Below are 16223 nucleotides of genomic sequence, written 5' to 3'. Positions count from 1 at the left end.
ACAAATAACGATAGACGACATAAAAGAGTCGACGAAACATGTTTTAGCAGTTACAAAAAGGTCAAAGTCAAGACAGACAAAACCACAAAATGACGACAAATCCAAGACAGACGAAACTAGTGAAATACAGGCAGTACAGGTTTACGACAAATTTTCGTATGACTTCTCTAAGAAAATACCGCGAGTTAAAACACAAATAACCTACGATAAAAGCGACCAAATTTCAAATTTTCAACTATGTGCACATTTAAAACACAAAAAAATCGAGTTACTTAATTTTGCGAATGCCAACGAAATAACGAATTTAGATGAGTTACTTTTGAGGCTTGAAAAAGTAGCCGACATTCACAAGATTAAGCAGTTAGAATGGCCAAAAAATGATATATTTTTCAAATATTTCACGATCACAAATTTAAAAGATAGAGGAAATCAAATTTTAAAAAGTTTACAAGTTATACTAACAGACCCAGTAGAAACGGTAACAGAGAACGACAAAAAACAGAAACTGATGACAATTTTTCACGATGACCCACTTCTAGGCGGACACTGCGGTACGAAAAAACTATATGCAAAATTGAGAACTAAATACTATTGGAAATATATGAGTCGTGATATAGCTAAATTCGTTAAAAATTGTAATAAGTGTCTTTTAAATAAACCGAAACCTAAAACAAAAGAACAATTAGTTATTACACCTACACCTTGCAAACCGTTTGATATTTTAATAATAGATACAATAGGACCTTTACCAGAATTAAAATATGGTAACAGGTTCGCAGTTACCATGATTTGTGATTTAACTAAATATCTGGTAACAGTTGCAATACCAGATAAATCAGCTAAAACAGTAGCATCAGCAATTTTTGACAGTTTCATTTTAAATTACGGAATAATGAAATCCATTAGATCTGATTTAGGAACAGAGTTTAAAAATGAAGTATTTTTCGAATTAACCAAACTTTTAAATATTAAACATGATTTTTCAACGGCCTACCACCATGAAACGGTTGGTTCAGTTGAAAGAAATTATAGAGTTTTTAATTAATATTTAAGGGCATACCTAGATGAAACACTTTCCGATTGGGACACATACCTGAAATACTTCACATTTTTCCATAACACAACAACACATACAGCTTTCAATAACCAATTTACTCCCTTTGAGTTAGTATTTGGGAAAAAGGCTACATTGCCACACGAATTAAAAAAAGAACAAATAGATCCCATTTATAACGTGGAAAACTATAGTAAAGAAGTCAAATTTAGAATGCAAAAATCACATGAATTGGCAAAACATTTAATAAATAAGCATAAAATTCAGGCTAAAACACATTTTGATAACACGGCACGTCCGTTATCTATCCAAGTAGGCAACAAGGTTCTTTTACAAAAAGAGCCTCATCAAAAACACGAAAATATATACCAAGGTCCATTTACGGTAACTAAAATAGACGGGTCTAATGCAACAATTTTTGATGAAACAAATAAAAAGGAAAAGAAGTACACAAAAAGCGACTTATAAAAATAAAGTAATATTTTATAAAAAAAAAAAAAATCGAAAATATTCTAATAATTTAATTGTGAGGTAAATAAGCACTGTTAAATAGCCAAGAAGGCACAAAAAAAAATCTTGAATAAAAAAATAAATTAAAATGTATATACTTATATTTTTCTAATGTAAAAGCAAAAAAATGAAAATTCAAAGTTAAATTGTATTATCAAAAATGACAGAACCAAAAAAATAATCACTAATGTATAATGTAATGGTAACTATTTAAATAGTATCTAAGAAATTTATTTTCCTATGAAAATGAAAAAATTTAATATAAACCAAATCGTTATACTAAATTGAATATGCACAATTTGTAAAATTTTTCTTAATATATATGTTAATATAAATGTAAGAAGAGGAAATTCATACAATCTGAATTATATATGTACATAAAAGAGAAAAAAAAAAAACAAAACGCAAATTCAAAACCCTAATGTAAAGTTTAGATAACAATAAAAATTTAAAATTGCTTCTAATAAACGAATTCAAAAGGAAGGTACACCCTAATATATTCGTTCATTCGAACCAATTAATTATATAGAATGCAAAAAAGAAGAATGTGGCAAAAATGATCAATTTGTCAAATTCTTATTTTTTCAAAGGAAGGATGATTTAGCATTAGCAAAAATATAATAAAGCATCCTATGTGGTTGGGGCTTTAGTTGTACTTGACAGGCGCACGCAGTGGCAACACGCATGGCAAGTGCAACTGCAGCCAACGTCACACAAAGAAAAGAAAAAGAGAAATAAAAAATACGAGCGGCCATTACATTTTTGACCAACATCGTGGAGAGTTGAATTTAGTGAATAAATAAAAACTGCTAAAATAAACACTTAAGGTCTTTCGTTTTTTTTATTGAAAATAATAAATACGTCTGATATTCTGGCGGAGAAGGCCCCCTCGAACAATATAATGATTGGCACCCTGAAAGCGGCAACAATTTGGAGGCGGCGCCCTCCAAAAACAAGCAGCATTTAAGAAGGTAACGCCACATGGCGGCACACGAAGAAGGCTTCCATTTTTGGAACGCCACAGCAACAATAAAGTTCCCAATGATACCGATCTCAACCTTGGATAAATCCTCGGGAGATCCAAGTGAGTCGCGACCGAAGTACTTTCCCCTAGTTCTGGCAAAAGCTGGGCAATCAAGCAGAAAGTGATTTGATGATTCCACCTCATCATCCTCCATACAGATGCAGCAGGATGGAGTTTCCAGTGTATTGAGACGTACCGCATGGATACCCATGGGACAGTGCCCTGTGAAAACCCCAATGACCATTGATAGGTGAGCCTTAGTGAACCAGACCTGCTGCCATCCACTTTCGGCCAGAAAGATCTTGCTACCCTGCAAGAGGTGGTGTCCGCCCAACGTTTGCTGAGCTGACTCGAGGCCCAGCTATGGAGGAGCAAACCACAGGTGGCCAGCGGAATCCCGACATCCCAGCCATCTTCACCCGGTTCAGATGCGGGCTAAGAGATCCGCTTGACAGTTGCCCGGGACCCAGATAATCTTAATTGTAAAATAGTTCAATCGCAAGCGAGGTTCAACCGCCCTCGATCGCACTGTAGTTGAACTCAAGGCCTTGGTAGCCGCTTGGCTATTAGAGTAGATGTCGAATTCCCTAACCGTAGTAGCACTGGATAGCATTTCATCCACCGTATCCTTAATCGTAGCAACTTCCGCTTGGAATACACTGCAGTTATCAGCCAACTTAAACTTGCGGCTTACATTTAGCTTTTGACAAAAGACCCCCCCACCAACCTTTCCGTCCAACTTCGACCCATCCGTGAACAAGGTAACTGGTCCCCTGCCCCAGATGAATCCTCTGCCCCACTCCTCTCTCGGGGGAATGGCTGGGGTGAAGGTTGTATAGGGAGCAGTTAGCGGCATACAATAGTCCGTCCTGTCCGGGATAAAGCCGAACGTAGTAAGACGGCTAGAGTGTCCGAAGTCAGAAAGCTCATTTCCACCAGACCAGCACCCCATAGAGCAGAATTGACCACCATCTCATAAAGCCAGTGTACTCTACTCCTGGCGAGAGTCCCCATCTCTTTCCGATAGCTCCTCCTGCAGCAGTACAATGCAACCGCGGCCTTCCTGGCCCTATATTCTACATTGGGTCTCCAGGACAATTTCTTGTCCAAAACAATCCCCAAATATTTTTCCCTCTCAGAAGGTACCAACGGTACCCTTCCAATCCACATGATTCAGCCCACCTAGCCACAGTATCCAGGTAGCCCCGCAGAACACAGCGCAGAGTGCGCAGATGTTGCAGGGTTGCATAGGCAACCACCCGACAGCCATTGGCCTCCAGCTCCAGAAGAAGCTCGTTTACTACCACAACCCAGAGCAGATGAGATAGGACACCCCCTGTGGCGTGCCCCTGCATACCCTCGCAATTATGGTCCCTCCCCACTCCGCTGCAACAATTCTGCTGCATAGAAGTTTGTTAATAAATTCAACCAGAGCTCTTTCGATTGCCCCCGGTAAGACATTGTTGAAAGCTCCCTCGATATCTAGGAAGGCACCCACAGCAAACTATTTGTGTACTAGGGACCACTCTATTTGCTTTACAATCGGATGGAGAGCCCTTTCTGTCGATATGCCTTTGCAGTACGCATGCTGTGAAGCCGACAGCAACCCCCGAGGAATCCTTTCCCGTAGGTACAGGTCAATTAACCGCTCAAGCGTCTTAAGAAGAAACGACTAGAGACTGATTGGTATGAAATCCTTAGGTGATACATGAGAGCTTCTGCCGGCCTTTGGAATAAAGATGACCTTGTGCCAAGACTTCGGGATATAGTTAAGCCTGAGGCAGTTAGTGTAGATGATGGCCAACCAGCGACAGGAAATCCCCAAAGACTTTTGAAGTTGCGGAGAAATGATGCCATCTGGGCCCGGAGACTTATAGGGCTTGAATGAAGTTTTAGCCCAGGTTATTTGACTTTCCCGTAGTGGAATGGCAGGAATTCCTGCATGGCCAACGACCGCTGACCATGCAGGCGAAGATCCCTGCGCAACTGGGACATCGGGAAAATGATTGTCCAATAGAAGCTTTAGGGATTCCTCGCTACTCATCGTCCAGTCCCCACCATCATCTCCCAGAAAACCCAGAGGGGCGGGATTCCTAGACAGTATTTTTCTAAGCGAATTCATTGCAGCCTTCTAAGTTTTCGCAGAAGCTTCGCCATGAATCTCGCTTGGCTATCCTTATTTCATATTTATAAATCCTCAGACTCACCTTATAGAGCTCCCAATCCGAGGGTAATTTACTCCTCCTGGCTCTGTTGAAGAGCCGCCTACTGGACGCTCTTAGGTCGTCAAGAGAATCAGACCACCAGGGCTGCTTGCCCTTCCCCCTGTAAATTTTCAACGGACAGGACAGTTGAAAGGCGCTATTGATTGCCGAGGTGAATTTTTCCACCAGAACCACTATCCCAGATTCGGACAGGTCCACACTAACGGCAGGCGGTGCAGGCAATAGCTCTCCCAACTTCCTACAATACAAGTCCCAGTTAGTACTTTTAGGGTTCCAAAAAGATATTTTACCGGGACGTTCTTCGTTCGAGGAGTGTGATGACTAGTACCTAGGACCTACCTAATTATTTTCTAGCTTTTAGTATTATGATTACTTAATGTGAGTATTGTTTTCAATAAAACCGTTTAATTTAATTTTTTTTATATTATTTTATTTGAGTTTCGATTTGCCTGTGCTTACATTTGATAAACTCACGCTAATATAAAAATTTTAAAATTCGATCTACATGTACTGAAGAAATGTGGATGAAAATGTGTAGCTAACGAAAATATGAAACCATTTCCTTAATGCAAATCGCTTATATCTCCGAAAAATCGTCCTATTTATCGGTCAACGCTTAACTCGTATTTTATTTTAGAAAGAATTAGACAATACGACATGGCATGAAGTCAAAATGAAAATTAGAGAAGTCCAATCGGAACAGCATATGTGCATTGATAAAGAACAATTAACGGAGCTAGATATATATCATCGTATCTTGAGGTATGTGTTACCTTTGTAAGAAACCATTTTTCCTTCTTACTTAATTGGCGCTTATCCCTCTAAATGGTTTTTTTTCAGTGCCATTTTAAACTATAGTTAAAGTTGACTAGAGTATAACCCTGTCATTTGAAACTATGACAACTAAGTTATTATACTCTGCTAAGTATAAAAGCTTTTAAAAATCTGTTTTCATTGATATGAAAGATTCGGTAAGAAATACAGGTTAACAATCAGAAAATCTCACAACGAAACGGATCCAAAAATGTCTGATCCGAAAATTTATCGCATAAAAAAATAATAAGAAAATTGTTTTTTTTTTTTTACTACCAACCTTAATGTTGTTGCTTATTAAAAACTTTTGTTCGAGCTCTTGGCTACACAAATATATACAACAATTCTTTGTTTAATTAGCAATTCCAGGAATGAGAAAAGATTGGTTCCGTGGTGCCACACTTCGTGACACAGCGACATATGTATAGTTGACCGTGAGAAGGTCTTCGCCAGCATAGTTAAACGTTTGTGCTTGTGGCCTAGTTTTGTAATTGGTCTCGTTTGAAAGTAAAAGGTACATCGGTGGGTATCATTGGTATCCGCTTAATCATTGTTGCTTCGCCTACTGCAGAGCCCGTTAAAATGATCGCGTGTTGGATATTAGATATCAATTTCGTGATTTTTAGGCGAGTACCATTAAAAATTTGGCAACCTTGAGATTTCGCAGAAGTATTATTGGTGATGCTTTGGAGAGGCTGAGAGAGTTAAGAAGCTCCATTGGATAGTGAACAACGTCTTCTTTTTCTGCCACTTCGTCAAAGGATTATAAATTTGGCAATCTGTTACTATTCTTTCACAAATAGCTTTATTAATTTCGTTTGCGGCTGAGTTCGTTGACATTGTGCACGCGTCCCACATTATAAACGATGCTTTCTGAAGAACATCAGCGTGCTTACAAAGCAGAGTATATTAACTTCGGTAACATAACGGTTGATCGTAATGGCATAAATGAATCGAGAAAAATATAGACTTCAATATATCAGAATGATCAGGATGAAAAAAGGAATTGATTTAGCCATGTTCGTCCGTCCGGCTGTCTGTGCACATGATAACTTGAGTAAATATTGTGATATCTGAAATTTGGTACATGGATTCCTTGACACTCATCTCCCATCGCTATTTAAAATGAGCGAAATTGGATGATAACCATGCCCCCTTTTTATTTAGACATATAACATTTTGGAAAACACAATAAATCTGACTATTTAGTAAATAATAAACCTGGAATCTTGAAATTTGATGTGTGGACTGATATTGAGACTCTTGATCAAATTTGTAAAAATGTTTGAAAATGGGCGTGGCACCGCCCACTTGTGATAAAATCAATTTTAAAAATATTAAATAAATAAGTGTTTATATTAAATTAAATAAATAAATACCTCCGAAGAGACTTTAGGTCGAGCTTCTGTTCCAATTTGCGTCGTGCTCGTGTTAATTTTTCCTACAAATTGGCGTGTAGATGAATTTTCAATGAGAAGCTTTTCATGGCAGAAATACACTCGGAGTGTTTGCCAAATCACTGCCGAGGGACGACCCCGCTTAGAAAAACTTTTTTATGAATTTTCGATGTGCTTTGACCGGAAGTTGAACCCACCATCTTCATTGTGGTAGGCGGAGCACGCTACTACCACACCACGGCAGCCACATGATTTTACAAATATTACTAATCATAAATCGAAACTCGTTAAACCTATCATAACAACGGCAGAGAAGTTGCCTTTATTCTAAGCAATGCTACGAAGAACAAGTAAGGAAGGCTAAGTTCGAGTGTAACCGAATATTCCATACTCAGCTTAGAGCTTTGGAGACAAAATTGTCTTTTTCATGGATACATACAAATGGTAATACTAAAAAGTGGAGCAACTTGCCTTTTGCTATCTTTCTTCAGCTATCAATTCGTTTTATTTGAATTTTTTTTTTAAATATGAAAATTTGGTTAAATTTGAAACGCATTTCTTTATCATTTTTTTTTAAATCACCCCTGAAATATTTTCGAAGCGCTCTTAATTATGAGTCCGATAAGAGTCCGAAATTGTAGACCAAGGGTGACGTTTTTTGGAACGATTTTCCTTCAGCCTTTGTCAAATAAGGGAAAATCACCATGTAGGAAAATGAACCTAGGGTAACCCTGCAATGTGTTTGTATGACATGGTTATCAAATGAAAGGTATTAAAGAGTATTTTAAAAGGGGGTGGGCCTTAGTTCTATAGGTAGACGCCTTTTCGAGATATCGCCATAAAGGTGGACCGGGGGTGGCTCTAGAATGTGTTCGTGCGATATGGGTATCAAATGAAAGGTGTTAATGAGTATTTTAAAAGGGAGTGGGCCGTTCTAAAGGTTGGCCCTTTTCGAGATATCGCCATAAAGATGGACCAAAGGTGACTCTATAATGTGTTTGTACGATATGGGTATCAAATTAAATGTATTAATGAGGGTTTTAAAAGGGAGTGGCCCTTAGTTGTATATGTGAAGGCGTTTTCGAGATATCGACCAAAATGTGGACCATGGTGACCCAGAACATCATCTGTCGGGTACCGCTAATTTATTTATGTAATACCACGAACAGTATTCCTGCCATGATTCCAAGGGCATTTGATTTCGCCCTGCAGACTTTTTTCTTTTTCTTCTACTTAATATGGTAGGTGTCACACCCAGTTTACAAAGTTTTTTCTAAAGTTATATTTTGCGTCAAAAAACCAATTCAATCACCATGTTGCATCCCTTTTTTCGTATTTGGTATAGAATTATGAAATTTTTTTAATTTTTCGAAATTTTCGGTATGGAAAAAGTGGGCGTGGTCATAGTCGGATTTCGCCCATTTTTAATACCAAGACAAAGTGAGTTCAGATAAGTACGTGAACTAAGTTTAGTAAAGATATATCGATTTTTGCTCAAGTTGTCGTGTTAACGGCCGAGCGGAAGGACAGACTGTCGACTGTGTATAAAAACTGGGCGTGGCTTTAACCGATTACGCTCATTTTCACAGAAAACAGTTGTCGTCATAGAAGCTATGCCCTTACCAAACTTCACAAGGATTGGTAAATTTTTGTTCGACTTATGGCATTAAAAGTACTCTAGACAAATTAGATGAAAAAGGGCGGAGCCACGCCCATTTTGAGATTTTCTTTTATTTTTGTATTTTGTTGCACCATATCATTACTGGAGTTGAATGTTGACATAATTTACTTATATGCTGTAAAGATATTAAATTTTTTGTTAAAATTTGACTTTAAACTTTTTTTTTAAGTTGGCGTGTTCGTCATCTGCTTTTGCTAATTTTTATTTAGAACACATATAGTAATAGGAGTAACGTTCCTGCCTAATTTCATCATGATATCTTAAACGACTGCCAAATTACAGCGTGCAAATCTTTTAAATAAACTTTTTTTAAAGTGGGCGGTGCCACGCCCATAGTCCAAAATTTTACTAATTTTCTATTCTGCGTCATAAGGTCAACCCACCTAGTGACGTGATTATAGTCCGATTTCGTTCATTTTAAGTAGGGATCTGAGATGAGTGCACAGGAGCTTACATACTAAATTTCATTAAGATACCTCAAAATTTACTCAAGTTATCGTGTTCACAGACCGACGGACGGACGGACATGGCTAAATGAATTTCTTTTTTCACCCAGATCATTTTGATATATAGAAGTCTATATATATCTCGATTAGTTTATGCCGTTACGTACCCCGTTATGCGAACACAATTAATATACTCTGTGAGCTCTGCTCAGCTGAGTAAAAAAGAGACCGAAGGATGCGTTCATTAAATTCTTAAACTACATACATATCTGTGGACATTTGACAAAATAACCTGTTTCAAAAATGCAAACTTTTCATGAGAGCAAAAAAACGTTGTTAGGGCCTTCCACTATAAAGAACACTTACTTTTAAAGGATAAAATCACTTAAAACTGAATAGTGGTAATTAGCGAAGTGTTCTTCAATCAGTTTTTTCTTTATTAAACCTTTCACTACATAAGTTGTTTTGTCAAATGCCTTTCCTTAAAGAAAATCATCCCACCTCATACAAGCTGTTTTTTTCAAATTTCATTTTTGTAAAATAGGACATGGTTTTTTTGTCCTATGGTGACACAAGTTTTTTTAACGAAAGCCAATTAAAAAAAAAAAAGCCAAAACAAGCTTTTTTTTAAACGACATTTATCTTTGAATTAATTTTATTAATGAATTTGTTTTAAAATAAAGAAAATATTCCATTTATTTTTAATTAGAGAATTTAAAAACATCGTGTATAATATTAAATTACTATTTGCATATACATACGTATAGAAAAGAATTATAATTATTATTATTAAGTATGCTCTTTATCATCTAGGTCCGAATCAGCGTCGACTTCGCATTGACCTTCTGCTGGTAAATGTCTATAAAAGTTATGAAAATCGGTGTTGATCAGGGGCAGCATATCCAATAAATCTTGCTTTTTGTTTTTTGTTATAGTCAACAAAGACGTGTAGCTCGTCGGCAATAGAGGAATCGACTGAAGCTTGTCACCTGAAATTGAGAAGATTAAATAAATAGACTAAATATGTACATATCCATACATAAGTATCGTTATATGTTTTATAATGAAAAAGTTTGAAATTTATAAGTTGTATTTGTATTAATTAAGCGGGATTGCCGTCATTGCTTTTAAATGTCTGAAAATATTTATTTGAAGCAATTTTTAATTTATAATTTATTTAACAATTTCGGAAAATTTTAAAATATTAAATACATTTATAAGTTATAATTTGAAAATTACCTTTTGAGTTTGTCGTTCTCCAAGTGTAGTTCATTTTAAGAAGGGCACTGAAGTCGGTTTTATTTTTTTGGCTAAAGCCACAAATTTTTTACGTCCTCCCTTTTTTTCAATAAAACTTGTTTTATTTTCGAAAAGCAACTTAAATTTGACTATTTTACTTTTATAAGTTTGGCCAAAGCACTTCTCTGCAAATAAAGTTTCACTTTGTGCACTTTTTTCGCAATAAATAGCCTATATTGATACAAGATGTTCTGTCACAATTTCATTTATTCAATACTATCTATGAAAGAACATTTCTTACAGACTAATAACAATGGTGTAGTAAATAAAGCATACCTACTTAAAATTAGAGATTAAAATATTAAAAAAAGCTTGTTTTCCCATGGAAAAATCAAGGGAAATACTCTGAGATAGAATATTAAATTCTCGCATAGATCTTGCAACTGCCAAATTTAGGTGACGCGAAGATTTCGCCTTCGAATGTTAAAAGTAATCCTTTCCAGAAGATAAGGACAATCTATGGTGCAATGAATAACATTAAACATGAAAGTCAATGATAAGATTAACCTACGGGTTTCGAGAGATTGTAGGTCAAGTACCATAATACGGGATGCATAGGGTGGAATGGGAGTATCAAATTTGAGGGGCCGTAAAGCGAAATTAATGAACACCTTTTGAATGCCTTCTATTCTTGTTATTGATATCTGTTTATACGGCCTCCAGATAAAAACTGCATATTCAACGTGTGAGCGAACAAAAGTTATATACAACATTTTAAGAGTATAAGGGTCTGAGAGCCTGGTGCAGTTCCGACGAATAAAACCTAGAACAGAGTTGGCCTTCGCAATGATGAAATCCACATGTTTGTTGGCATGATTTTAGTTTATTGTTGTCGATATTCAGTTTGAAGTCATCTTCAGGACTGAAAATTAGGACTCAGGACTAAAATTAGAATAAGCATTGGTAGAAACTGAAGTCGAAGTATCGTCAACAATAAATCCAAATATTCTATAAAACGAAACCGTTTTTTGACCTTATTTATATGTATATTTGCGCGGCCTAGAGCTCGAATAAAAAATATTAGTTATAATGTAATGAGAAACAATTTGTTTAAACGCAGTGAATGAATTATATTGACTGAAAAAATCTTATAAATTTTGTACCATGGCGGAACGATACAAGGTGGCAGCATGGGGCAGCTGATTATAATATAAACTTTTTTATTTGATTTGATACATCAACTTCCGGCGCAGTATGATTTTGACATTTGTTCATAGAATTTACAAAAACAAAGTACATGGAAATTTCATTTATGTTTGTAGGTATGTCACCATGCTGCCACCTTGTATCGTTCCGCCATGCTTTGCACAAAAATAATTCAGGAAAAACATTACTTACTAAGTTGTAATTATAGTACTGTAATTCAAGTAGGCAAGTACAAAGAATATAGGTACATTTTTTAACACCCTTCCTCAATAAAATAATTATTTTAAATTTAATGATTGTACAAATTTTAAATGTTTTCCTGTTGACAGTTTTTTTCTGAAAATATCTGCTAACATAGAATCAGTCGAAAGATAGTTCAAAGAAACATCGCCTTTCTTTATGATTTCTCTATTGAAATGATATCTGATATCTATGTGCTTGCTACGTGCGTGATGTACTGGATTCTTTGCTAGTTGCTGAGCGCTAAGATTATCATTCAAAATTGTTGTTGGTGTACTTTCTTCGCCACATCCGATTTCTATGATTAATCTCCTCAAATGAATCGCTTCTTTGACTGCTGATGATAGCGCCATATACTCCACTTCCGTACTACTAAGAGCGACACTGTGCTGCTTTTCTGACTTCCATGAAATTGGGCCATTTGCTAAACAAAAAACGTAACCCGTATTTGACTTGGGATCGGACTGATCACCACCCCAGTCAGCATCCACATAACCTATCAAAGCCTTTCCAGTAGCTTCATAGGTTAACTTTTTGTCGATTGTTGTGGCCAAATATCTCAATACATGTTTCACTCCTGCCACATGTTCAATATGTGGATTTGTACTACGCTGTACAAGCTTCGCGACTGAATGCAAAATATCAGGTCTTGTTGTAAGTCCTAGCCCCATCAACGCACCCACCCAACATTGATAAGTCTTTAAATCCACCTTCTTACATGTATCGTTATTACACACAACTCGATATCCAGCGTCAAGCGGTGTTGCTTCATGTCTACAGCTCTCAATACCATGCTCTTTTAATAGTTCCCTTATATAATATGTCTGGCATACCGTTATATTACCACGCTCACCTTCACATTGAATGTCCATTCCCAAAAACGAACGGCTCATTGTTACAAGGAATAAAGCCGATCTCACGCAGAGTGGTGTCCAGTTTCGCATTCCACTCCCTTCCTGACTGGTTCAAACCGTATATGGCCTTATTCAGTTTCAACACCTTATGAGGATTATCGCCGCAAACGAAACCTTCCGGTTGTTTGATAAAAACAGTATCTCGTACGTCGCTATTAATATACGCCGTGTCACGTCAAGTTGATGCATATATAATTTTAGCTCTACAGCGAGAGCAAAAATCTATCGAATGGTTTCAAATCTACATACAGGCGCAAATGTTTCATTATAATTTACATCCCATTTTTGAGAACATCCTTTGGCTACCAAGCGCGCCTTATATCTTACAATATTGCAGTCCTTATCTCGCTTAATGGTGTACACAAAGTTAGAACCAATTACTGACTCCCCTGGTGGCAACTTGTGTTCATGGTCCATTTTTTTCAAGTGCCGCTAATTCAACTTGCATTGCTTGCTTCCATTCTTCACATTTTGTGCTGGAAATAGCCTCTGCATAGGTCTGTGGAATATCTTCATTTACTGCACACTCAGAATATTATACTGTTTCTTGGGACGACCTCTATTACCACGAATAAGTAGTCTTGGTCTACCTGGACCAATTTTTGGAGTACCACCACTTTCTTCAATGCAGTTGTCAGCACATACGTCACTTTCTTCGTCTTCTTCCGCTGTGTCAAAATTTTCTTCTTGGACATTTTCACAATCACTTTCACCAACACCAGAAATACCTTCACCTTGGCTCTCTTCTTTTTGATTCGGACTTTGAAATTCGGCGTTCTCAATATAAAATTGGAAACTGTCATTAGCTGCCTCTTTTTGCATATTCTCATTAAATAGAACATCTCGACTCTCAATTACATTCTGCGTTTTAGCATTATACAGTCGATACGCCATTAACAAATTCTCACCTTTAGCATCAAATTTTCCCTTACGGACTTTGTTCAAAGCAACTGCCTTTGAGCCAAATATGCGGAAATGACCAATATAAGGTTTTCTTCCGTTCCAACGGGGTTCATACGGAGTTTTGTTACCAATAGCTTTTGATGGACACCTGTTTCTAATATATCCTGCAGTCGCAATTGCTTTCACCCACAACTTCGAGCTGAGGCCAGCATGAACCAGCATTGAACGCGCCATTTCAACTAAAGTGCGATTCGCACGCTCGCCGACACCATTTTGTTGCGGTGTATATGGAACCGACAACTTCCGACGAATACCGTGTTGCTGCAAATAATCTGTAAACTCTCGATTCACATATTCGCGGCCATTATCACTGCGTAACACCTTAATGTTATGTCCAGTTTGTCGTTCCACCTGTTGCTTGAAAATTTTGAACTTGTCAAAAACTTCTGACTTAGCCTTCAAAAAATATACAAATATCTGCCTTGAATTATCATCGATAAAAGTAAGGAAATATCTGGAGCCACCTAGTGAGCTTACATTGATAGGGCCGCATACGTCGCTATGAATCAGCTCCAACAACTCTGTAGCACGACTCTCAGAACCTGAGAATGGCAAAGTATGTATTGTTCTTACCATGCATGTTTCGCAATGAACTTTTTCACTGCTTTTAATTGATGGCATTCCACAAACCATATCATGCTGAACTAACTGACTTAAACTTTTATAGTTTAAATGACCGTATCTGCCATATTTCTCGCTCACCCGCAATGGTGAACAAACGCTTTGTTTCACTTGAGATCACAAACAAATTTTCATGTCTCATAGCTTTGAGTATAACCGCATTTGCTGCATTCTTCAGAACTGCATGATCGGACGAAAAAAATGCTATCAAACCATGCAGAACCGCTTTACTCACCGATATGAAATTTGCCTTGAGCTAATAAAGAACATTTTTCAAAACTATCTCTTTGCTTGTAAAACAATTTCACTTCGCCTTTGCCCCGAGTCTCTATGTACGCATCCCCTGCTAGCATTATTTTTTCCTTATGATCTCTTAACTTAGAAAATAAGGTTTTGTTATTGCACATACTATCAAGATACCATGACGTCTTATGAAGAAGTTTTGTTTCTGCAACACCAACCATAGAAAATGAGGATTGCCCCCTTTCTTACATTTCTCACATTTGCTCACATAGTGGCCTTTTTTGCCACACTTAAAGCATTTACCAGTAAAATGGAAATTTCGCCGATTTCTGATGTTTCTTTGCTGCATTGCTAGCACCAAACGCCTGCTGACTATTTTCAACTTGAATATCAGCATGTTGACCTCCTCTTTTCGCTTCTTCCAAAAGTTTAACCTCAAGCACGTTATACTTAGGAAGTTCATCGCGCGTTTCGATGGCAATTGCAAAATTTTCAAACTCCCTTGGTAGACTAGCTAGCAAAGTGATCGTTTGAAGCTCTTCTTGTAAGTCAATACCAGTTTCGGACAATTTCCCTGTAACCTCCGCAAAAGAATTCAACTTGAATTTTCCCGCATACGTAGGTTCAGCAACTTCTTCCCACGCCTGTGCCGATGTCTTCGCTTCCTTTAAAGGTAGCAACTGATTAGATTTCACGCTTAAAACAATTGTTGCCAATGCTTTCTCGTCCAGCAACTCCCACGCCGTTTTCTCATCAGCAGTATTTGAAGTTTCTAATTTGGTCTGTCCATTGACCACTCTCCAAAAACCGCAATGTACCAAAACGCTGCGCATCTGAACGCACCAGGAGTCATAATTCGAGTCATCCAATTTGTCGATCGAATAAAGCCATTATAAAAATCGCGATTTTATTTGCAACCGTACATATAAAAACTAGCACAATTCAGATTGCGGGTCTGGGCCCATAACCTAATGAGAAACGATTTGTTTAAACGCAGTGAATGAATTTTATTGACTGAAAAAATCTTATTAATTTTGTACAAAAATCATTCAGGAAAAACATTGCTAACTAAGTTGTAATTATAGTATTGTAATTCAAGTACGCAAGTACAAAGTATATAGGTACATTTTTTAACATAATGTTTAATTTTTTTTAGCCTTTTTTTGTAATTTTACCGGCATACGTTTCGTTCGCACACTTCAGTAGGAAAGCGGTTTAAAAATGTATCTACTGCCGAGGGCAATATCACCCTATCTAGGCTGCCGTTATTTCAAAATTTGTTTCAAGAACGCCCTATATGAGCTAAAATTTAGTAAATCTTGACATTGACTAGGGCGTTCCCTGGAGCCGTCGTTATATATGCATGTATATTAGTAATGAACACCAAATTCTTTTTTCTTTCAGATTTAAGAATTATATGGTTGCATTGATGAATAAAAACCTCCTGCCAGTAAAATTTCACTTGCCTTTTATCGGAGAAGTTGTCACTTTGAGTCGTGGACTAATGTTCAATATACATTTCATACTATTCAGTGAGTTTATCAATAAATTGTAAATGTAGTTTAAGTGATAATTGAGCCGTTAACTTCACAAATCGACTAAGGCAAAGTCCACACGAGGCTACGCGTCATAGACGCGTATTAGACG

The 16223-nt window shown here is 37.0% G+C and overlaps 1 protein-coding gene across 5 annotated transcripts in view; it reads left to right on the top strand.

Annotated features, from left to right (window-relative positions):
- The window catches only part of Atg9 (autophagy-related protein 9), a 347588-nt gene that overhangs the window by 162008 nt on the left and 169357 nt on the right, over positions 1 to 16223 (top strand). For 4 of the 5 annotated variants that reach the window (XM_067782081.1, XM_067782079.1, XM_067782080.1 and 1 more), the window contains 2 exons: positions 5451 to 5575; positions 15981 to 16108. In XM_067782081.1, coding sequence (XP_067638182.1) covers positions 5451 to 5575; positions 15981 to 16108 — 253 coding nt within the window. The remainder of the gene's footprint in view (positions 1 to 5450; positions 5576 to 15980; positions 16109 to 16223) is intronic. The other variant, XM_067782082.1, reaches the window with a different exon arrangement.

Source organism: Eurosta solidaginis, chromosome 4 (genome assembly GCF_040869045.1).
Source record: "Eurosta solidaginis isolate ZX-2024a chromosome 4, ASM4086904v1, whole genome shotgun sequence".
Lineage (NCBI taxonomy): Eukaryota > Metazoa > Arthropoda > Insecta > Diptera > Tephritidae > Eurosta > Eurosta solidaginis.
The sequence above is the reverse complement of the archived record's forward strand: the minus strand, read 5'-3'. Positions and strand labels throughout refer to the sequence as shown.